The sequence below is a fragment of the Molossus molossus genome, unplaced genomic scaffold (assembly GCF_014108415.1).
Source record: "Molossus molossus isolate mMolMol1 unplaced genomic scaffold, mMolMol1.p scaffold_m16_p_11, whole genome shotgun sequence".
Taxonomy (NCBI): Eukaryota; Metazoa; Chordata; class Mammalia; order Chiroptera; family Molossidae; genus Molossus; species Molossus molossus.
The window spans coordinates 97,725,908-97,748,900 of NW_023425346.1; the positions used below are offsets into that span (position 1 = coordinate 97,725,908).

Here is a 22,993-nt window from a genome sequence, read left to right on the forward strand (position 1 = left end):
ATCTGGGTGAAATTGCTTCTCCTCCCTTAGATGTAAAACGCAGAAATCCCTGCATTATACATAAGGGTAGAGAACTGAACATTTTTCCATCAAGAATCACGAATCAATAAATCTTATGATCTCACTCCTGGTGCTGTAATTGAGCCCAATTGTCTCACACCAGGCACCAGTCTGGAGGTTCTCTGAGGCATGCTCACTGTTTCTTCGGGTAAGATTGAGGGCTGACCTCCATTCACAGGAACAAAGAGGCAACAAGGCTCATAAATGCTCATATTCTGTGCCAAGTTCGCCAGCAGGGCGGGCCGTTTCACCCCGCACCGACAGCCTCCGTGGTCTGACTCAGCGGGGAAGGAGGGTCTCGCTGGGCCCTCCCTGGACAGAAGTGCGCCACCACCTGGAGGGTGTCACGCCTCTTTTGGTACCTGTTTCTTAGAAGGCAAGTGTTTAGGAACTAGCAGCTTCACATTTGGTACAAACCCTGCCAAATAGTCTTCGAACAGACCTGGGCTCTATCTTTTGAAAAGCCACTGTTTTTTTGTCATTTTACTTTGCGTCTGTCTTGTCTGCCTCATACGTTTTACTTCGTATCTATCTAACAAGCAGACGTGGAACACACAGTGTGTGACGACATCAGAGATGAATGACCAGGGCACCCAGTGCCCGTCCGGCATTTCCTGCAGGCCCAGCACTCAGCATTTTGTGGACATCGATTCTGATCCTCCCCATGGCCCAGTCAAGTGTCTGCTCTGACTGTTCCCATTTGTAGGCATGGAAAGTAAGGCCAAGTTCAGGTCATTTGCTGGCTCCAGGATGTGTAGCTAAAAAGTAGGGACACTGTGATTTACTCCCAGGTCATCCAGCCCCAGGGTCTGGAACGGTTCCTGGAAGCGGCCTTGTTCAGCAGGGCCCCTCACAAGTGCACCCACTCGAGCCTGGGAAGTGAAGACGTGCTCCGGAGTCCCCTCTGGCTCCTGGCAGGGCTGGGTGCGTCTCCCGATCCCCTGCTCACTCTGCTCCTTCCATCGCACCTCGGGGAACCTCCTCTCCTCTTACCCCCGGCCGAGGCCCTTTTCTCTGTGCTTAGCAGATGTACGTACATGTGGAAAACACATTTCTAAGTCCCTTCGAGAAATACCTGCAAGGACCCTGGAGGTTAGGAAGAGAAGTAGCAGATGATGTGACTCTGTGGCAAATACAGAAACAGTTTTTAAAGTCAGCGACAGGGTGGGGAATCAGAAGACAGAGCTTAGCTGAAACTGGGGGGCAGCCGGAGGCCAGGCCCCCAGTGTGGCCCTGAGCCAAGCACAGAGGTGCCGACGCTGTGGGGGGGAGGCTGGCTGACATCACATACGTGCTTGTCTTCAAAATGTCAAATATGAGTTTACACTTGAAAACGTTCCCCAACATTTTGCCGCTGGGTCAAGAAGCATGTAGTGTCCAGAGCCTGAGTGAAGACACGAAGGCATTCTTCAGGCCGCAGGGTGGCTTTGAGGTGACCGGAAACACCGACTCGGGACACATGAAATGCGCGTGAGGTCGGGCTTGGCTCCACGGGAATCAGACGTGGCCGTTGTTGTTCTGTTCACCCAAGGCCCTCTGGTGGCCCTGGAAAGTGAACCGTTTGGGGCCAGTGGAATTTAAGGGGACCCAGCGCGGGAACCCCACAGTCACATCTGTGATGACGGGAGAGTTCCAGAGTGGGGGGCTCACGCTGGGTCTCCTTTCTGTATTTCAGATGGCAGTGAGCTCCCCACAGAGCCACAGAGAGAAGGGGCAGACACTCAGGGTTGGAGCAGGAGGCCCGGGCACAGGGAAAGGGTGTGATGGCTGACGTACTCGGGGTGTTAGCAGCGATGGTGATGTGGGGTGTGGGAGGAGAGCCAGAATTGCAGTCAGAAGACCCAGGTTCAAGTTTTCCTTCCCCCACACTAGCTGTGTGACCTTAGGGGTGTCCCTAACACTCTGGGAGCCTCAGTGTCCTTATCTGTAAAATGGGGGTCATGAAATTGGAACCACAAGCTAATTGAAATAGGGCGCCGTAACAGGGCTCTGTCCGCAGAGTGCTGTTGTTCCTCTCTTGATGTTTGTCTCCTACTTGGACGGGTGGCATTTCTTCTGGGTGGCATTTCTCCTTGGTGCTGTTCTCCTCGAATGCCCTGCAGGGGGCCACCGGGCTTCTGTGACAGCCGCTCATGTGAGAGCTGGAGCCCAGGAGCCTTCCACTGGCCTCTTCTGATTCCTCCCGCGTCCCCATCATGAAGACATGGACTGCCGGCCACTTTCCTTGGGACGCCACGAGTCCCTGTAGGTTCTGAGTAGTCTTCTGGCCTCCGGGGTCCGTGCCCTGAAGCCGAGTGTCAACATGCGCCCTTGACCTTGCTTCTGACGCTGCCCCAGCTGGTCCTCACCGCTCCCTGCCCACCTGGCACGGGGGTCATGTCCTGGCCCGCGCTCCTAAGTTCAATTAAGAATAGACTTGTTAAAAACAACTGTTAAAGGAAAAGCAGAACTTGGCTTTTATAACAGTGAAGCAATAAACTAATGGCAGTTGGAGTCACGAGTTTCAGTGTGATTTCAAAGCATTTACCACTTTGAACAAGAGGAACTCCTTTGCACATATATAGGTCAAAAGCCACATCCAGTAAAACTTAATTTATAGCATTCATAAAATCTTTAAGGTGAGCCTGGCCGGTGTGGCTCAGTGGTTGAGCGTCGCCCACGGACCAAGAGGTCGCCAGTTCAATTCCTGGTCAGGGCACAAGTCTAGGTTGTGGGCCCGATCCCCAGTGAGGGGCATGCAAGAGGCGGCCAATCGATGTTCTCTCTGATCAATGTTTCTATCACTCCCTCTTCCTTCCTCTCTAATATCAATAAAGAAAAAAAATTTGTTTTTAAATCTTTATGGTGAAAATCTTAAGCCTGTATGTTTGGACATCATCTTTAATGAAAGTGGGTCAGTTGACATGTATAGGGTGGGGCACAAGTAGGTTTACAGTTGTTGGAATGGAGAATAACACAGTAATGGATACATAATGATACAAGAACAGACTAGTACTCACAGCGGTGACCACCCTGCCTTTCACTGAGCGGAGAAAACCTTGAGCAGCTTCCCCAGCAGGGACGGTGGGGGCCAGGCCTGCCGGGTCACTTCTGAGTGCTGTCGGGGTCAAGAAGGGCAGTTCCCCGAGGATCTCAAAGGGAAGGGAGACCCCGATATGCGTGCGCATGGGGCTCTCGGTCCCAGTGGAAAAGCAAAATAGGAAGGAGTTCCTTCTGACTGCCTTTCAGAAACTCTCCTGTCTGGACAGCTGGAAGTCCAGCCATGGACTGAGCACACTGACTATCACACACTGCTTTCGGTGCCGTCCTTGCACGTCGATGTGTCACCTGTTAACACCTTCAACAAAGTGTCACACTTGTTGAGTACACAGAGTACACAGGCGGGGTCCACTGTCCACGTGTTTGCCCTCCAGGTTGGGCGCTGCCCACCCACCCTTCCCAGCCAGGCCTGTGCTTCCAGAGGATTCACCCACCCCCGCGCCCGCTCCCTAGGTCAGCTGTGGCAGACCTCGGTGGGCCCTGTTGAATGCCGCTTTGTCTGTCTGTGTGCCCAGGACTGGACAGGCACTGGGGAGCAGAGCCAGGACTGGACAGGCACTGGGGAGCAGAGATGCTCCTGCCATTAAGCTCGTGACCCGCGTCGGAGAGAGCAGGGGTGTCCGCTGGCCTCCCTCTCTGGCCGGACGCGGTGGCTGTTGCCTGAGGACCACCCAGAGGAAGGTGCTGGGAGCTGAGGAGCTGGGACTGGAAGAGGGCTGTCATCAGGGGTGCCAGCAGGCGGTGGGCTTGGATGGCGCTGAGGAAAAGGAATAAGACATATGCCCCTTCCCGCTTTTGCTCAGCGGTTAGAGCATCGGCCTGTGGATCGAAGAGTTCCGGGTTCAGTTCCCGCCAAGGCACGTACCTTGGTTGCGGTTCGTCCTCCGCCCTGGTTGGGGTCCTACAGATGGCCACCGATCAATGTGTCTCTCTCACATCGATCTTTCTCTCTCCCTCCCACTCTGTCTGAAGATAAATGTAAAAATCCTTGGGTCAGGATTTAAATAAAAAAAAGATAAGACATGCAGGCGATGGGAGGGGCCTTTCAGAGTGAGTTCACAGGGTTAGCAGGGTCACAGCGGAAAGGTACAGCCTTGTGGGTCCGCGTGCTTAGAAGTTAACCTGCCGCTTCCCGTGTCTGTTGCTGGCGCCCCCTGGGCTGCCCCGTGGAGGACGCTGAATCCCTTCGATTCAGGTGCTGGTCCTGGAGGTCCAGCAGCGTCTGTGTGTATTCCTTCCCTACTCCCACCTGCCTGAAGACGGGCCTTGGTGTACGATCGAAAGGCTTGTGTCATTGTAAACTGTGTGTTTGGTTTGTGTGCAGCCCCAAGAATCCTTTGCACAGTGATTTCTGTTATCCTTCACGTATCATGCCTGCACATTTGTCTGCCTGCCTAGATCCGGTCATTACGGTGATGCGCCCGCTCCGCTCCGCGGTCCGTGCTGCCCGGCGTGCTGGTGCATCTCAGGCTGGGAGGTGCAGGAGGTGCAGGAGGTGCAGGAGGTGCAGGTCGGGGAGGCAAAGGAGGACCCTGAGGCTGATCAAGGGAAACCAGCAGCCTACTTGGTGGGGCAGACAGACGGTCACGAATTATTTCTGAGCCTTGGAAAAATAAACTGAGCCCTCGAGATCCTGGGGACATTAAAGGATGCAAATGACAGCGATGGGGAAGGAGAAGATAAATGGGAGGGTTGTCAGGAAGCTTCTGAACAAGTCAAACTAGAGTCAGAGACAGGACCACAACTAAAATGTACTTGATGTTGAGACTTAGCATTGACAGCAGATGTTGCAAGTATGTTTTTCAAATGAGAGTGACGCCCAAGCCCCAGCCCCCTTGGCGTCCTGGGACGGAGTGCCTGGTGTCACTTTCCCTGTGCTTTGCCCTGACAGGAAGCAGCAGGAGTGCGCCCCCCTCCTACGGATTCCGTCTGTCGCCCGAAGAACTGAGGAGGACGCGGCTGCACAGATTTGACCGCCAGTGAGGACACCCAGCGCCTCCGGCAGACGTGGTCCAGGGCTGTGATGATTGCCCAGGGCCCCTCCCCCAGACCCCACTCACTTCTGCTGTGATGATTGCCCGGGGCCCCTCCCCCAGACCCCACTCACTTCTGTTGTGATGATTGCCCGGGGCCCCTCCCCCAGACCCCACTCACTTCTGCTGTGATGATTGCCCGGGGCCCCTCCCCCAGACCCCACTCACTTCTGTTGTGATGATTGCCCGGGGCCCCTCCCCCAGACCCCACTCACTTCTGTTGTGATGATTGCCCGGGGCCCCTCCCCCAGACCCCACTCACTTCTGTTGTGATGATTGCCCGGGGCCCCTCCCCCAGACCCCACTCACTTCTGCTGTGATGATTGCCCGGGGCCCCTCCCCCAGACCCCACTCACTTCTCACCGGGACCGGGAGCTGCCTTCCCGGCCTCCCTGGCCCAGGCGCTTGGAGCCCGCCCAGGCTGCTGTCCTGAACCAGCACGCTGACTGCCACTCACGGCTTCCCGGCGCGGCCTTTGGCCTTTCCCCTTTCCCCTGGCCGTGTCTCGCACCAGCAGGTCAGTCTCTCCACGCAGGGACCAGTCTCCACACTCTGTCCCCTCTGTTGCCTACGCGGCCCCTCTGCCTTGTTTTGTTTTTAACATCTGTGACCTTCACCAGGAGGCTTGTCTCCACCGGCGGGCTCCAGGTCCCACCTTGCGGGCAGTTCGGGCAGGGCCTGGTCCCCGGCACACTGCCCTGGTGACTTTCCTGGGCCAGGATGTGGCTCCCCGCCCGGGTTTCATCTCCTGTGCAGGGCCCCAGCTCTAGGGCCCGTGTCCAGGCGGCCTTGGCACTGCACTTGGTTTGGTCTTAGTTGCTTTGCCTCAGAGACCTCGGCCTGGAAAAGCTGTCCTGAGACCGCAGGTGGGGAAGCCACACCCTTGCAGGTCCCAGGTGGCACCAGCGCCCTGGGCCACCCCTGCAGTGCCCTCCGTGTGCCTGGGGTGGGTTGTACTTAAGCCATCAGCAAGTGGCCATGGATGCCCCGCGCGGAGTATGGGGTTATGCTCACTGAGAGATCGCTCTTGACGTTTTTCTCACAAAAGTGCCTTTTAATTGGCCACTGTAATAGCCACGTGTCTGCCCAGGTGTCCAGGCCACGCCCCTGGCCCTGCAGGGCGCCTGTCCCAGCGTGGAAGCTGCTTCCTGGTGCCCGTGTTTCCGGAACAAAAGGACAGTCCGATATGACTGATGTCTTCGTCACTGAGATATTTATTTTTAAAGAGTTGGAAGCAGAGAAATATCTTTCTATTTCAATGAATCGAGCATTTGTATAGTTTCTGATTATGTGGAAGGAAATAAGCCACAGGTAACAGGTTATTTGGGGGGTAGAGTATATACGATTTTGCTTTCTGTTTTTTATAATTTTATATTACTCTCTTTTAAAAATGTGTGTATATATATGTATTACCTTTGCAACAGGAAAACTGATTTATATAATAATAATAAATCAAATATATAATAAAGAAAATGGACTTAATAAGTGCTGTCTATTGAGAAAATTTACACTACAAACAGAAATACAACTATCTACATGTAGAGTTAAAAAAAATTTTTTCTTTATTGATATTAGAAAGAAGAAGGGAGAGAGAGATAGAAACATCAATGAGAGAGAACATTGATTGGCCGCCACCTGCATGCCCCCCACTGGGGATCAGGCCCACAACCTGGGCATGTGCCCTGACTGGGAATCGAACCGGTGACCTCTTAGTGCATGGGTCAGCGCTCAACCACTGAGCCACACCGGCCGGGCCTCTACGTGTACAGTTTTAAAATCATCTGGATTCTCACCACTCAGAAGGGCCCAGGGTTAATATTTGGGGGTAGTACTTTCTCAGTTTTCTTTGTGTAGATCTGAGAGATTTGGAGCACACCAACGATGCACTTTGTGCCAGTTCCTCAGCTGGATCGACCTGGGAAGGTTCTGGCACTTGCATGTAAATGAGCTAAGGAAGGCGCTGGGGACCTGGGAGCACGTTGACCTCCCGTCTGGCACCGTGATACCTGGCTCTTCGGTCAATTTGTAATCGAAGTAAAGTTATAGCTTGTCTGGAATACGAATTGTATCTGTGAGTCTGGTCGCATTAAACATATTTAAATGAAAATGTTCAAATTAAATGCCATTCCTCTCTCCCCTAAACTCTATGAATTTGAGTCCCATTTTCCCCATTAGGAGTGAGCCTGGTACACACCGTCTTCTGATAGCACAGTGCACAAGTACTCTGTCAGGACATTGTATCCTGTCCTCGCTATTACTGTGCACGACACAAGGACGCGCCTTCTGCACTGGAGTGTGGGCCGTGGGTGGCTCTGGGACCAGGCCTGTCTGTCTGTCTGTCTACACTTTCCCCCCTCCCCCTGCCCATCCAAGGCCGGCCCCGGCTCCTGCTGAGGACTCAGGAAGTGTCGTTTCCAATGCCTCAGAAGTCTAATAACGTTAGATGGAAGTGCTTTTTCCATTGCTGTTGGGTCCAGGAATAGTAGCTCCTGGCAGTACTTGGTCAGCGCGGAAGATGCTGGAGCTGGAGTTGGAATGATCTGTAACATGCACACCTGATTTATGGAGTGCAGCCTTGCTAGACTTTAGAGATGCTGAAAGGTCATTTTAGTTATCAATATAAACCAAATTATCTTAGCACAAGAGGAAAGATTCTGGAAATTATTATAAATATTTCATTCAGTTAAGATGCGCCTGTCACCAGGGCATACTATTTTCCACGTCCTCCTCGTTTGTTTTCTGCAATTAAGGACTCCCCAAAAGTATGCCCTCCAAAATTGGAATTGGGTTGAGAAAGACAAAAGTAAGTGTATTAGACTAATGACCTCTAGTAGGGAAAAAGCACATAGAGCTGGTTTTTAAATCTGATTCCTTAACAGCAATTTCGTGATAGTCTGTTCAACATCCATTTGCCACAGTTTGGTTGTGGTCAGAATCTTGGTTCCCAAGATAAGTGGGTGATTGAACTTGCTTCCTCTGAACGGCCTTGACAGTTTGGCCTGTGATTGCAAAGTTGTACTTGACTGCCGAGGTCCGTCGTCCTGTCTGCTGCTGAGGCTCAGGCCTGGCTGGGGACGGCTGGTTTTAGCAGGCCCCGGCCAGGCCGCACATGTGCCATTGGTTCTGCCGCCTGGGCAGTGAGTCAGCTGATGGCGTGCGATCCGCCACCAACCAGGCTGGGAGAGGGTGGTCCGCCAGGCCTCCGTGCCCCCAGGCTTAGTTTCTCTTGAGAGATTCAGTCTTCGGCCAAGCATTATATTCAATTAGACATTTTTAAAAATCTATTACCTCTTCCTTTTCTTCCCATGATTATTACAGTCATTTCTATAGGTTTTTGGCCCTAGTCTTTCGTTTTAAAACCACAGACTCTGTGTAGGACTTAGTCTCTCGGTTCATGCTTTGCTCAGTACTTACAGTACCCCTGCACTCAGTCCTACGCAGCTCTGCTGTCCGTCTTCCCAAATCGACTCTTGTGATGTCACTGAGCATCTCCTGCCTCTTATTGTCCCCCTGCTGCCAAAGGATGAAGGTCAGACTCATTAGCCTCAACTGTGGGGGCTGCCAACCGGCCTCCGGGCCCCATCCCCGTGTATCCATGAGTCGGTGCTTCTGCCGATGGACTCACTGCCGAAGCCGTGAGTGTCCCCGGTCCTGTGACTTAATTTGTGATGTGCTTTGACATGGAGCAGTCTCTTCCTCTCCCTCTGCCCATCCAGATCGCCCTGTCCTGCCCCCAGACACCACCACCCATCAGATCTGCGCTCTTGTAGGGCCGTCTTCCTGGTGTCCACAGGCCTCTTGGGATTGCTGGTTGGGTCAATGAGAGGCTGTCCTCTCTGGATTGTAAGCTTCACATGAGCAGGGACTGTGACCGTATCTGTGTGTCTCCTTGTATTCTGAACAAGGCTTCGTCTGGACAATCAGAACCAATAAATGTGTGTGGACTGAAACAGAGAGATGCTCATTTATGCTGTCACCATTGGAATATGTGAAAGGATGTGCCTGTTGCTTAATCATATTATTGCACACACCCCACCCCACCCCCTTGAATCACATCAAGGGAACGATAATTCAAAGGTTAATATTTACCTATAGAGACAGAATTTGGGGCCTTTCTCAGCTCTTCACAACATGATAGGCCTACTGATCAGATGGTGGGGAGAGGTCACCAACCTGTGTCCCTCTGAGGACACACCCCACCCCACTGAATGCTGCGACCCAGAGCACCGCCAAAGATCCCAGCACATCTAGGCGTCCTGTGACTACCACCTCCCTGGCCACTGCACTCTGGCAGGTAAGTGTTGGACGTGTCTGTGCTGGCATTGTTTTTCTTCTGTGGCATTTAAGCGTAGGGAGAGAGTGATCTTGACATTGTGTTCAGATGGCAGAAATGAACCGGCAGACTTAAAAACACAACTTACACCTTACGAAGGAAAACTGGAACATCGCTAATAGAAATCATTAAATTGGCTGGTAGTACATATTGCTTCTTAGGAAGAGAATGGTGTCACAAAATCAGTATCATGTGGCTTAAAGAGGCACTTGGGATCTGGGGCATGCACCCTTGGAATCTGAAGACAACCCGGCCACACGCTCTGTGTGCCAAACCCCACCTAGTCCCTTCCCGAAGTATCCACAAGAGCTGCTTGCCCACCGGCCAGGGTTCTGCCGGGAAGCTGTGAAGTTCTTTCTCTCTCTCATTGCATTTCCCCCTGAAATACCGAGCACAGTGCCTGGAGGGAGAGCTAAACACAGATGGAACAACAGAAAAGTATGTGACTTCATAGATCCTTGGTATTTGTTGGAGGTCCTTGTTGCCCAAGTTTAACCTTGAGATGCTGCTTCTTAATACGATACTCTCTCCCAACCATTCATTAGCCCGAGCAGCAGGTCAATATTGAACCATTGAACAGGGTCTCCACCTCTCAAGATGGCACCGTGGCCAGTCCCCCTGCTACTTGGGGTGTGGGCCCGGCTGCAAGTTCTGCCCCCGACCCAACGAAGTACCGGCCGCATGTTCAGAGGTCCCACGCGTGCATGGACGGATCAAGGAGGTCGGCTGTAGCTACACCATGGAACCTTCCGGAGAGTCCACGAGACAGGAAACCTTGCTCGTGGTCTCTCTCATATGTAGGGAGTCGAGAAAAGGAGAAAACGTCGAACTCAGAGAAGCAGTAGAAGGTGGTTGCCAGGGGGTGGGGGAAATGGGGAGAGACTGGTCAAAGGTACAGACTTCCAGGTCGAAGATGAGTATGTTCTGGGCAGCTAACGCACAGTACAGAGACTATAGTTAATAATGCTGTCTTGTATACTTGAAATTTCCTAACAGAGGACACCTCAGTGTTCTCACCACAAGGGAAAAATAAATGAAAACATGGATGTAGAAGAAAAAGAAAACTGGTCTGCGGTGGCTTACAGTCACCGAAGTCCTGCTCAAATTTCAGGTGCTCAAATGCATTTTAAGATGATCACCAGTTACCTCCTAGAATTGTAACAACAATCCTGTCAAAACATGTCCCATTTCTGTATAGTTACGGGGGCTCAGAAGGGGGACCCAGGCTCCCAGACCAGCACAGGAATGGGCAGTGCTGTTTCTGTTGTGCTGAGCAGAAGAGAGGGGCTGATCTCCCAGGAAGAGTAAGTAGGACGGAGACAACCTACCAGGGGCTGCACACCGCGCTCCTCCCACAAAGGAGGTGCCGGTCCTGGGGGGCTATGGCCAGCAGCTGAGCGTGTCCGAGATGGGCAGGCCCGAAGGACCAGATGTGGGAGTTGCCGTAGTTACTCCTCCTGCATCCTGGGGGGACCCGGCCCCCACACTCCCTCACAGGTTGAACCCACCATGTGCTGTGCATTGCAGAGCAGACTGCTTTGAGACCAGAAGTTTGTGTTCCTGATGTTAAAGCTTTCCCTGGTTATTGCAAACAGATTCAGCTGACAACTGGTTGAGCATTTCGTGTGAAGCTGATAAAATTACATCCGTGAGGTATGTAGCCATCGAGGATGCGAGCCACCCTGGAGAAGGGTGTGATCAGAGATGCCTGCTGGCAGGCGGGACCGTAAAAATGTCCGTGTTGGCTGGCAGTGCAGTGACTGAGCATACCGGTAAGGGCCCCTGGATGCTTCTTTCTCCAGCTCAGAGCAGTTCTTCTGAATGGCTGACCTTGGATATCACAGGGTCCAGAGGCCCGGCTGCTTTGCAGTTGACCCTCCAATACAGGCCTTCTGGGCTCCGTGCAGATTGCTCTGACCTCACGGGTTCCCTGCACCCATCCCCCCAAGAGCACCTTCAGGCTGTCCCAAGCCAAGCTGGGTGGGCTACCTGATGACTCATGATAGGGGCCTTGCAGTGAACCATCAGTTCAGGGCGCCGGAGTGACATCTCTGTGGGACCCTCTGTTTTCTAAGCAATCCACAGGTGGGGGAGCTCTTGGGAGGCCGTGCCATAGGGTAAAGGCCCAGTCTTTAGCGCCAGACCAGGGCTCGGATTTCACTGGGTGCCAATTTGTGTCCCCTTGAGCAAGTCACTTACTCTGTCTAAACATCAGTCTCCTTGCCTGCAGAACAGGACAGTGGAGAGGCTGGGGACACACGCAGCAGGGCTCGTATTGTTCTTATCATCCAGTTCCTGCTAATTCACAGCTCAGGAAATGTTACCTGTCCTTACATCTCCATCAGGTGAGAGGCAGGACCAAAGGCCACTGAAGTTCCCTCCTAATGAGAAAGAGTAACTCCACGAAACAGTCTCTGAATGTCTGCAGTGCACCTGTCTGCGCTCGGCTACCAGAGACCATCATCACTGCCTAACCCCAACCTCCAGTTACGATGGTCATCAGTAACAGCGCCTCACTTATACTTCAATCTCTTGTAGTTGAATCTTTAAATCCTCAGAACAATCCTGTGCAGTGAGACCTCATTTTCCTTCAATTAATGGGGTAACTGAGGCGCATGAGGTCCGCACCCTGGCCCGCTGCCCATGCACCTGAATAGGAGTTGATGCAGCCCCCTGGCCTGCAGGTCTGGTTTTCTGTCCATCCCCACCCCACCCCACCCGAGAAAAGGGCTCACTTCCGGGCTGCCCACCTCTTCCCATCTGCAGCACACGCTCCTGCCATGTGGCTGCACCTGTTTTCCCCACTCAGCCAGCCGCAAGGTAGGCCGCCCTCCGAGGTAAGTAAAACAGTAAACTCACTTGGGCTTGAAAGAAAATAAATGCACCAGACACATCACAGTTGCTTTGGGAGGTTGTCACGGAGTTTTATATATAATAAATGACATTATAAATTGGAATAGCACAAAGACTTGTCAGTAGCAGACCAGGCATCTTGCAAATGGTACATGTTGAAAGTCTTTAACTTTACAACCATAGGTTAGAGAAAGGGATGCGATTTATTGGACCCGTTTCACATTTTTCCTATGAATCATTAAATATTTAAGCACCATAAAATTCAAGCATTTCACGTGGACGAGGCAGCCAGCCTGGGTGGTTTAAAATGCATTCTGCAGAGTCTCTGGCAGACAATAACAGTGACAGTAGCAGAGGACTGCTTTTTAATGTCAATTGTTTTGTTCCCTGCAGAACTTCCTGATAGGTCCCTGCAGGAAATTGTGATTTTTGTGTGTGTATGTGTGGTATAGTAACTTGGAGAATTGAAATAAAACAGCATTCCCAGACGTTAAGGATTAGCCAGGTTTAAATAATTCTAATTAGTAATTTATATACCTGTGAGAATCATAATACAGTTTTATGTTAAAAAAATATTTTTTATAGTAAATGGTTTGTTTTAAATCGAACATGTGACCGTAATCAATGTACAATGGCTATGTATTAGGTATATAATCAAACTTAATTTCCATCGCCAGCGTAGTTGTCATATCCCATTCTATAAATGAGAAAAATGGGGCTCAGGGGACTGTTGTAACTCACCCAAGGTAGCAGCACAAATGGCAGAGCAGATTCGAACGCAGGTTCGACCATCTCCGAAGTCCCCATTTTCCTGCTATTCTTGCAGCCATACCAGATGAAAGTAACAATGGTCAAATCAGTCTGGTGAGCTAATAGAACCACAAATCTAATTTACTTTCCTGGAACACGTGGAATCATTTGCGTTATCATCATCTACAAGAGGCTCAACGTCAAATCTTTGCTAAAATCCAGTTTCCGTGCACCATTCCATGGACTGTTTTTCAAAGCACCAAGAACGTGTCAGATTCGTCAGAGGTGACCTTGTACCCGGAAGCTCCTCACATCACAGGGGAATAGAGATTCCAGCCCGAGTTAAGGCTGTTACATTTCAATGAAGAGTCTTCTCTCAGCGGATCTTTCCAATCTTATTTCTAAAAATTCAGTTTTTTGAAAAGTCGCTATTCTTCAGGAGGGATTGATGGTTAAAATCATTTCAAAATACTTGACTACGACAACATGTGCACACCCACCAACTCTTCTTACAATTATTCACAGGAAGCCAAATGGATAGAATTGTACATATGAAACCTATATAATTTGATTAACCAATGTCACCCCAACCGATTCAATTTTTAAAAATTAAAAAATAAATTTCCCTGTCCATTGCGGGGGGGAAAAAAGAACCTTTTATGCAGAACAAAACACCTCATGCCTAATGACGCTTGTTGAGTTGTCATTGAAAAAAGGGTTATGTCAATAAGGCTCAGCTCTGTGAAGGCACTGGGCCCGCAGAGGAGAGGCAGGCTGGCCCTGCCCTCAGGGGGCTTACATTGTAGCAAGAGAATGAAGGAAGCTGATGAGACAGTACAGGAATCATGGGGGAACAGGAAAGAGTGGACAGGTCCTAGTCTCCCTCAACTCATTCAGTCTTTAAGGATAAGGAATTGTCTGGCAGGTCAGCTTGGGGGTGGGTGGAGGGGGGCATCATTGGTAGGAAGAGCAGGAACACAGTCAGAGCTCGGAACCCATCTCTCTAATAAGCACAGAGGGAAGCCACAGAAAGTCCCTGCAGGCCCCTTCACCCCGTGGGAAGTCACTGGACTCCATAGCACTAGGATCATGGAAGGATTTAAGAATAACAATCAGATATGCATCTTAGAGAAATGACAGCTGGGATTTGAAAGAGGAGGCCTTCGTGGGGAGATATCCATACCAGAGTGCAGATGGAAGGCAAGGCTATTAAGACAGGCACAATGAGGCCGGCAAGGAAGCACGCAATTCGCAGGAAGTGGAGACTGAAGTCCAGGTCTTTGGAATATGAGAGGAGAAGAAACAGGCCACCACTCGCAGCCTGGACTCCTGGACACCTGGGGGTACGGGGCTCCACTCACTGAGAGGATGAACCCAAAGGAGACCTGCTGGCCTCCAGCTCAAGACCCAGAGCAATTCTCACCGAGCAGCCTCGATTCAGTCCAGCCAACAGATCAGGAGAGGGCTTCTTGGGAAGGAGGTCTGGGTAAGGAAAATCGCGTGTGATGGAGGAGAACAGCCTGAAAGCTTTGTCCACCTTTCACAGACAAAGGATGTTTCCAAGTGTGTTGACACATGACCAGTGGCTTAACCTAACACGGTCTTCTATTCCAAGAAATAGTTTTTCCCATTGATTTGCCCTTTGAAGCAAACTGCCCTCCTTCCGTTCTGTTCTTTACCAAGTTTATTTGGCAAACTTATTAAATAATATTCTACCACTGAAGTTAAAGTGCTAAAAATATGTTTCTTATGTTTCATTGATCACCCTTACTTCTCAGAAAATGTTGTCAGACTAATTTCATAAGTGAACAAGATGAATTTTTAGAAGGCTTGAGTTTGGGTAATAAAGGATAAAGCTTTGAGACAAAATTGCTATGTACAAATAGGGTTGAAATTGGCTTAAATTTCAGGTGTTCAAAAATATGTAACATGCCATAGCATGGTTTAAGAAAGTCAATAATTGGGTCAAATGAACTGGGTACATACAGAAAATCTTAAAATGTACTTTTTTTTTTTTTTTTTTTTTTTTTTTTTTTTTTTACCAGAAAGGATTCTTAAAATAAATTGCTACCTGGGACACCCCATAACGAGAGTCATCTGAAATGTGTTCTGCATATAAGGGGCATTTCTGATCAATGTTTGACCAGGAAACTTTTCTTTTTGGTGGTCAATCCTCACCCGAAGATACTGTTTTTTCCATTGGTTTTCTTAGAGTGGGAAGGAGGGAGGGAGGGAAAGAGAGAGAAAAACATCAACTGGTTGCCTCCCACACAACCCCAACCAGGGCTTGGGATCGAACCAGCAACTGAGGTATGTGCCCCTGACTGGTAACTGAACCTGAAACTCTCTGGTCCATGGGCTGATGCTCTAACTGCTGAGCCAGACCAGCCAGGGCAGGAAACTATTTTTTATAAACAAACTTTTCATTGAACTTTTCTTCTCTCAATTATTTTTAAGTGCATTGAAACTAAGCACTAAAATGAATGTCACTCTCTCATGAGAAATGACTTTCATTTTCTCTAAATGACTTTATTGAAATGGGAAGTTTCCTGAAAATCATCTTCAAAAAGCCTTTTGATATTCAGCATGAGACCCCTGAAATCCTGGCAAAATAGAACACATATCCTTTGCTAGTCAGAAAACAACTCCTTATAAGTGGACATAACTTCCAAACTTTTATAGAAAACATGAATGCCAAGTGTCAAACTGCTGGTATAATACTGATAGAAAATATAAGGCTGTGTTTAAAATTGGGACAACAGGGTGCTCTTATGAAAACCAGTAACAGGACCATCAAATTCAAATTGGAGGTTGTCTTAGTTTCGTTCAAAGATCGTGCCGTGTCTTCCTGGTGGGGTGACCGTGACTTAAATGAATCTTCTTACCTAAGTTTAATTAAGTCAGCCCTTCATTTTCTCCCAAGTGCATAATGATAGCTCTGTCACTTCCCATATGAGATGCTATTATGTGTAGGAAACAGTGTCCACTGTGAGCTGCAAGCCAGCTCTGCAGGAGCTTCTGGAGACCCGAGCGAGATGCTTTGTACGCATGCATGCCCCCGAGGAAGCCCCATGTGGCGCGGTCCCATTAGCACGCACGCACTGAGGACAAGCTGGCCCCCGACTGGGGGAAAGCCGCCCGTGTGGAAGTTCACTGCAAGGGGAGTCAATTTTTGTGAATCACTGTCTTAATATTCATTAACAGCTTTTAGGCTCCTAATCCCTTATTGAATGTATTTTTTCCATAATTGCTACTTTTCAAAAGGGCTGCCAGAGTAGGCATTTCTATTCTCTGACATGCAGAAGAGAACATAATGTTTTACGTTCATCTGTGGTGTGTTTATGCTAATGTCTCTGGAAGACGGCAACGGTGGTCCTTTCTGGTACAGTGATTCATTCTGCTTTGAAACGAACTGTTCACACTGGCTGTGTGGATTTCTTTTTTCAAATCTCCTTGGGTCACGGTTTTGTAATTATTTAAAGTGCATGAAAAAAAACAGATTATAGAGGAAATCATTTTGAAATGTTGGAAATCTCTACTTTCCGGTTTCCTTTGTCGGCCTGCTTATTTTTTCCTATAAAATCCACCCAGAAGCCCCCTGTATTACAGAGTAATTGACTTCAAGAGTTTGAGGTGCTATTAAGCAATGAATGGAGTTTTCGGTAATGTAGTTTGTAATCTGGGCTCTATCATCTATTTGCCCTCCTGTGAATTGGCATTTTTTAAAATATAAAGCTAGCTCTTCTACCCTCTTCAATAAAATGAGGATATCTGAGTTTCACCTAGGTTGGTGGGTCCAACCATAGCCATACATGTAGCATTGGCTCAATCCGTCCGGAACAGAGTAAGGAGGTACAGTACTGTGAGGATAAGCGCAATGGGATAGACGAGCGGCTACCACCGGAGTCTGAAATGAGCACCATTGAATCTCAGGGCACAGCCTGGGCCGACGGAGCCCCCGGAAGTGTCTTTCAGCGACGGGTCGGCGAGTCGTGGGTTCTCTAGCTCACCTTCATGCAGACCTGGCACCTGCTGACTTTTTGCCGCTGGGCCTGGCTTTCTTTTAAGGTCTCTGGTGCTGGCCCCGCGGAAAACTGCAAGGGTGGTTTGACCGCCGTCAGCCAGAAGCTGTACTGGTTGGCGAAGAAGTGGCACGTCCCCAGCCGGCCTTGGCATTCAAGGAACGGAGCTGGTCTGAAATCTTCCAGGCAGCTGCCCGGCGACGCGAGGGCCTGCCCGCCTCCCTGGTCCCCAGCTCCCGTGTGCTGCCAGGGCAACAAGGGGAGTCAGGGCTCCGGGCACAGGCAGCCCCGGCCTTCAGCGGCATGCCCAGGTCTGGCCTGGCCTCGGGGTTCCCACACCATCCTGGGAAGGCCCGAGCCCAGCTGCTGGGGAAAGGAGCCGTAGGTGTGCACACAAAACCACACCACCCTCCCCGCCGCGGGACCACTTCCCTCTCCTACTCCCTACCCAAGCCGGTTAGGCCAGAAGCAACGCAATGGGGCCTCGCGTCTCCCCCGGCCTGGGAGGTGGCCTCCCCGACCTCCCATTCAGCTGCAGCCCACTGCGGAGGCCACAGAGTGGACGGACGGACGGACGGACGGGGCAGCAGGGTGAGGAGACGCGGGCGCGGGACTCACCATCAGGAAGGAGTAGCCGGTCCAGAGGCTCCGCCAGGCCCGCGGGCACGGAGGGATGGACTGGTCCTGGCTGTGCAGCGCCACGGCCTGGGCCGGGGCCTCGCACACGGCGCAGCGGCTGATGTAGGGGCGCACGCGCTCCTCCGACAGCGGCATCGCGGGCAGGGGCGCGGCGCTGGCCAGCCAGTAGGACCTGTCGTTTCTCCGGGCGTAGTGGCACACTTGGTGGATGTTGCAGTAGGCAAAGGGCAGTGTGCTGAACACCGGGAGGCAGGACCCCGCCAGACCTTGGGAGGGAAGAAGAGACGGTGTGGCGCCTGAGCAGTGCGCCCTGGCGCGCCCAGCGACCTCCCCGCGCAGGCCACGTGTGGACACGCTGCCGCTGTGCGGGGGCCCCGCCAACGTCCCCTGGTGGGAAAGGGGCGGCCTGAGCATTTCTGCCACCTCCCTGGTGCGTGGGCCAGCCCTCCTGCCCTCGCCCCCTCATCAGTCATGCGCCAGCCTCAGCCAGGGGTGGGAGGCAGAGTGGCGGGCACACCTCCGTCTTCCCGAAGCGCCTGGCCTGGTGGGGCAGCTGGGGGAGCACAAGGCCATGAAAAGCAGCCTGACAGCCCTGGAATGAGCAGTGCCGGCTGGCGGGGACTTACGGGAATGGTAACCAGAGGAAGTGATTTGAATCTAGAACCTGAGAGATGGAAAAAAAAAAAAAATGGCCAGGCTTGGAGATGGTAGGGACTATTCAGACAAGACAGTAAAGCGAGTCAGAGACTGTGAGGGAGCGCGGGGCTCAGAGAACTCCGAGCCGCTGGCTGTGGGAGGCAGGAGAGGGCGCTGTGTCTGCCCCAGGGTGTCAGGACCTCGCAGACAGAGCGTGCGGACCGGCTGTCCTGCGCAGGGGTTGGGTTTCCCCCAAGAGCTCCGCAGAGCTTGCAGTGTGCACTCCGCTGGACCAGGGTGGAGAAGTGAGGTTGCCGGTGCCGAGGCCGGGCAGGAAAGAGACCGATGGCAAAGGGAGAGAAGAGAAGCAGACTCGGTCAGGTGTGACCGGTTGCTGCCTCTCCCCAGACCCCTCTGACGGGAAAGCCATCGCCGAACCCAAGGGAGAAATGGAGAGACCTGTCAGTAGCTGCCACCTCCAGGCCTGTGCCCTGTGACCGGAACAGCCTTCTGAGAGGTCATGCCCAGTGAGAGCAGCGACAAAACCCCACCACCACCACCCACCCCTATTGGCAGCTCCTTCTGTGCCCACCACCCCAGCCTTCACTCTCTGGGAAAGACATGGTTCACCAGCCCCCAGGCGCTTGAATGCTTGGCTTGAAGTCGGTCCCACAATCTGCTATTGAAAATTGACAAGTAGCACCAAAAATAAGTCTCAAACTCAAGTATATAATATAAAAACCAATCGGATGCCCAGCCGGTGTGGCTCAGTGGACTGAGCATCGCCCCATGGACTGAGAGGTTCCAGTTTGATTCCTTATCAGGGCACATGCCCAGATTGCAGGCTCGATCCCCAGTAGGGGGCGTGCAGGAGGCAGCCGATCCATGTTTCTCGCTCACATCCATGTTTCTATGTCTCCCTTCCTCTCTCTCTAAAAAAGTCAACAAAAAATATATATTAAAAACAAAAATAATTGGAGTGGGGGGGCACCCCACCATGTAATCATCAGGGCTCTCTCAGTACACCATTTACATTTAAACAATTTCCATGGGGAAGGAGGAAGTAACCGCTGCATTTTATATGAGTTACATCTCACTTACTGACCATGTTTTTTTTAAAAACCAATAACCAGCCAGATAATAATAATGGTAGCCAGAATGAGCCTCTTGGGCACTCACAGGATCACAGGTCTAATGGAATTCAGTAAGAATTAGCATGGAGTATAAATAGAGGAAAAAAATACTGTAGAAGATGAAAAATCTTTTAAGATGTGCATGAATTTGTAAAACTAACCTAACAGTTTTAGGCAGTGGACACGGGGACCAGGTGCGTGCGACATACCCAGGTCCTGATTGTGAGCTCTCTCCTGTCCTTCCACGTACAGCAGACTGTAGCCCGTCCAGAGCCGGGGCATGCCTGCGGGGCAGGTGGGCTCTCCATCCGTCTGACTGTGCAGAACCAGGAGGAAGCCGCTGAGGTATCCAGGGCCAAACCCTTTGGGCCCAGGATCCCCAGGGGGCCCAGGAGGGCCTGGAGGAATAAAGAAAAGGCCATTTAGGGGTTCAGCTTCATAAACATTTCTGCGCCCCTCTGTCTGGGGTATTGCTAAGCACTCAGGGAACAGAGAGAGGGGTACAGCAGGCGCCCCTGCAGGAATGCCCCCCCCACACACACACACAGCCGCATTCCATACAAACAGCTCACTCAGCAAGTATTTACTCCAAACCAGGTCCAGGGGATTAGGCTCTGTTAGCACAGAGACAAACAGACAACGCTCCCTGCCTTCCTAGAGCTTACATTGCACTTGAAGAAATGACCAACAGTACGCACAGTGAGGAGGCAGCGCATGGAGTATGTTGGAAGTGCTGAGTGCTGAGAAGAAAGAACTAGAACAGGGTAATGGTGCACCCATGTGAGATCCTCCAGCCTTCTCAGCACAGACCGGCTGCCCCTCTCTCTCCCTTTCTCCTCACCAACACCTTCATCCTTCAGGCATTTATTTTTGCTTTCTTTCTCCTCAGCTCCAAGGGCCCTTCTTTTGCCTCTGTAACTAGTTTCCTGAGCCCACACAGCCCAGCTGGCTCACTTCCTCCATGGCTCACTCCTACCTCTGTGACTTTCTAAAGAAACTTTTGCTTGTATTTGAAAAAAAAAAAAAAAAGTTGGTCTTTCTCACCTCTCCCTCCTTGTCTCGTGGCTACTGCATACTGTCGGCGCCACTCTAAGGAGGACCGGGGCTTGGGAGCCACCTGTTGGACTTCGGATCTCATCTTTTATAAGGGGGCACGGGGGAAGGAAGGCCTAGTTCTAGATTCTTGTTGGCAGGTGGAAAATAATGGGTTCTACAGACTTCAAACAGGGCCTGTCCACTCTGGTACCCCTCTGGGACTGACCTACTGAAGAAGCCTCTGGTGATTTCTAATTGCCAAGAGCAAAAGGTGAAGCTTGACTTTAACCTCAGGGGAAAGGGGGCAGAGGAAGAGATAAGCCGGAAGAACTTATATGCACATATGCATAACCGATGGACACAGACAACAGTGCTGTGAAGGCCTGGGGTGGGGGGAGCAGGGAGGGGAGGTCAACAGGGGAGGACATCTGTAAAACTTTCTTTTTATTTTTTTGTAATCCTCACCTGAGGACATTTTTGCATTTATCTTCAGATAGAGCAGGAGGGAGAGAGGGAGGAAGAGAGAGAGAAACATCAATGTGAGAGAGACACATCGACTGGTACGTGCCCTTAGCGGGAACCAAACCGGGGTCTCTCTGGACCGCGGGCTGACGCTCTAACCGCTGAGCCAAAGCAGCCAGGGCTGTAAGACTTTCAACAACAAAGATAAATTTTGTTTTTTAAGTTTTTAAATTTGTTTCTGGAAGACCAGCAGTCTCTCCCCACCTGCAGTGTGCACTGGAGGTTACGAAGTGGTGGGGTGCTGTGGACTCAGGCCTGCTCCCGGGTCGGGTGTGACCCATCAGGATGGCTCAGGTTGAGGTCCTGGACTTGAACAGCGGGGTGTGGGGAACACGGGCCCGCATTTCCACGTGGCCACCACCGGCCGAGCTGAGCTGCGGCTGTCAGACTGCAGCCCTCCTCAACCCTTCTCATGGCGAACCTGGTGCTGCCAGAAACTCTCCGCTCTGGGCGGAGGAGCCTGCGAGCTGGGAGCCTGAGGTCCCTGGAGCCTAACCTGGTGCACTGCTTTTCAGATTTCTGTTCTGCAGGGTGTCCTCTCTACTCCCACGTCTTTCCCTATCCCGAGCGTCTTTCTCGGGAAAGAGCCTCGCACGCCGCATTCATGTACCGATGGCTGTGAACCCAGAAAACCAGGGGCCACGAGGATGGGCCAGCTGTCAAGGGTGAGACCCCTCGCCCGCGGCGGATCTGCAGCACGGCCCTCAAAGGTGGTCACGCAGCAGATGCCAGGCTCCCCTGCAAAGGGGGCGGAGATGGTGGAGCCTCGTGTGACCACGGACAGTGCTGTGGGAAACGGCTGCACCGGACACGGGAGTGTCAGAGCGTGGGGTGCACCCGGTTCGCTCTTGCTGAGTCCAGCCCCCTAACGCCGGGTGAGTTGGTATCTACGGCAAATGCTTCTCACAGGGTCAGTGTGGAAAGCTGCTCAAGGGCCGGATCTGGTACAGTTGTCAGATCTGCTTGTCAGAGGAAAGAGAGGAAGCGGAACTCTTTACCTGGTGCTCCACGGCAGCCGGCTTCGCCCATGTCCCCTTTGTGCCCCGGAGGCCCCGGAGGCCCTGGGGTGCCATCCTCGCCCCTTCTGCCATCCGGCCCAGGCTCTCCTTTGCACCCTGCACAGAGTCCACAAAGGCAGCGGCGAGTCAATGGGACATCCGCCTGGCCGGTAGCATTCACCACGGGCCACCTGAGCGACCCAGCTCATGTCACCCTCCCAGCTATGTACTGTTGAGGTCAAAGCATCTCCTCTTGGCACTGCGGTAGCCGAGTCTCATGTGGTCAAGGAACAAGGGGCCAGTAATGGGCAGAGCCAGGATTTGCAGCCAGGCCAGGGATGTGGTGAGAGGTTTTCACCTGTGCATCGCCGGGAGCCTCAGCCTTTGAAGCCAGGAAGGAGCAGTTGTAGGTCAGAGACGTGTGAAGAGAAAAGGACCAGACTTTCCGTGGTGGAGGCCACTAAACTGATACTTAGTGTGGCGGTGACCACGCTTGTGGGGGACAGAACAGAGCCGGAAGGATTTGTCTATGGAGATCTCAGCGACAGCACCTGGTTATGTGCCTGGTTTCCTCAGCTTGGCAATGGGAAAGGTTTGGAAGGGAAAACGGGAGGAAACCAACAACGTCATTGTAAGTGGGGGCGGGACTTCCTAGGGGCAGCTGATCCTTCACACCAACCTTGGGGTGCTGTGTGCAGCCCCTCACTCCTGCAGATGACCCAGTTGGGGCCACTTCAGACACCCAGAATGGACTCATCACCTTTTGGCAACGGGAAAGTATGGCCAGTGCATCCAGGGTGGCCAGTGGGCAGACACGGTAAGAGGGGACCCGAGGAAAGAGGGGTCCTTTGGAACAGGAGCCAAGGGGCTTCTATCGGGGAGGCGGGGCCAGGAGAAAGCATGGCGCGTGAGTGGGCAGCTGGGCCGTGGCAGCTTGGCC

At 51.8% G+C, this 22,993-nt stretch overlaps 2 protein-coding genes across 2 annotated transcripts in view; one reads left to right on the forward strand and one right to left on the reverse strand.

Annotated features, from left to right (window-relative positions):
* The window catches only part of RHBDD1 (rhomboid domain containing 1), a 97,261-nt gene extending 92,164 nt beyond the window's left edge, over window positions 1–5,097 (forward strand). Inside the window, exon 6 of the mRNA XM_036254273.1 lies at window positions 4,991–5,097. Coding sequence (XP_036110166.1) covers window positions 4,991–5,082 — 92 coding nt within the window. The 3' untranslated portion in view covers window positions 5,083–5,097. The remainder of the gene's footprint in view (window positions 1–4,990) is intronic.
* Window positions 5,098–17,061: 11,964 nt separating this feature from the next.
* The window catches only part of COL4A4 (collagen type IV alpha 4 chain), a 94,150-nt gene continuing 88,218 nt past the window's right edge, over window positions 17,062–22,993 (reverse strand). Inside the window, exons 44-47 of the mRNA XM_036254116.1 lie at window positions 22,054–22,170; window positions 19,708–19,896; window positions 17,709–17,995; window positions 17,062–17,333 (exon numbers count right to left, since the gene is read on the reverse strand). Of these exons, the coding sequence (XP_036110009.1) occupies window positions 17,070–17,333; window positions 17,709–17,995; window positions 19,708–19,896; window positions 22,054–22,170 (857 nt within the window). The 3' untranslated portion in view covers window positions 17,062–17,069. The remainder of the gene's footprint in view (window positions 17,334–17,708; window positions 17,996–19,707; window positions 19,897–22,053; window positions 22,171–22,993) is intronic.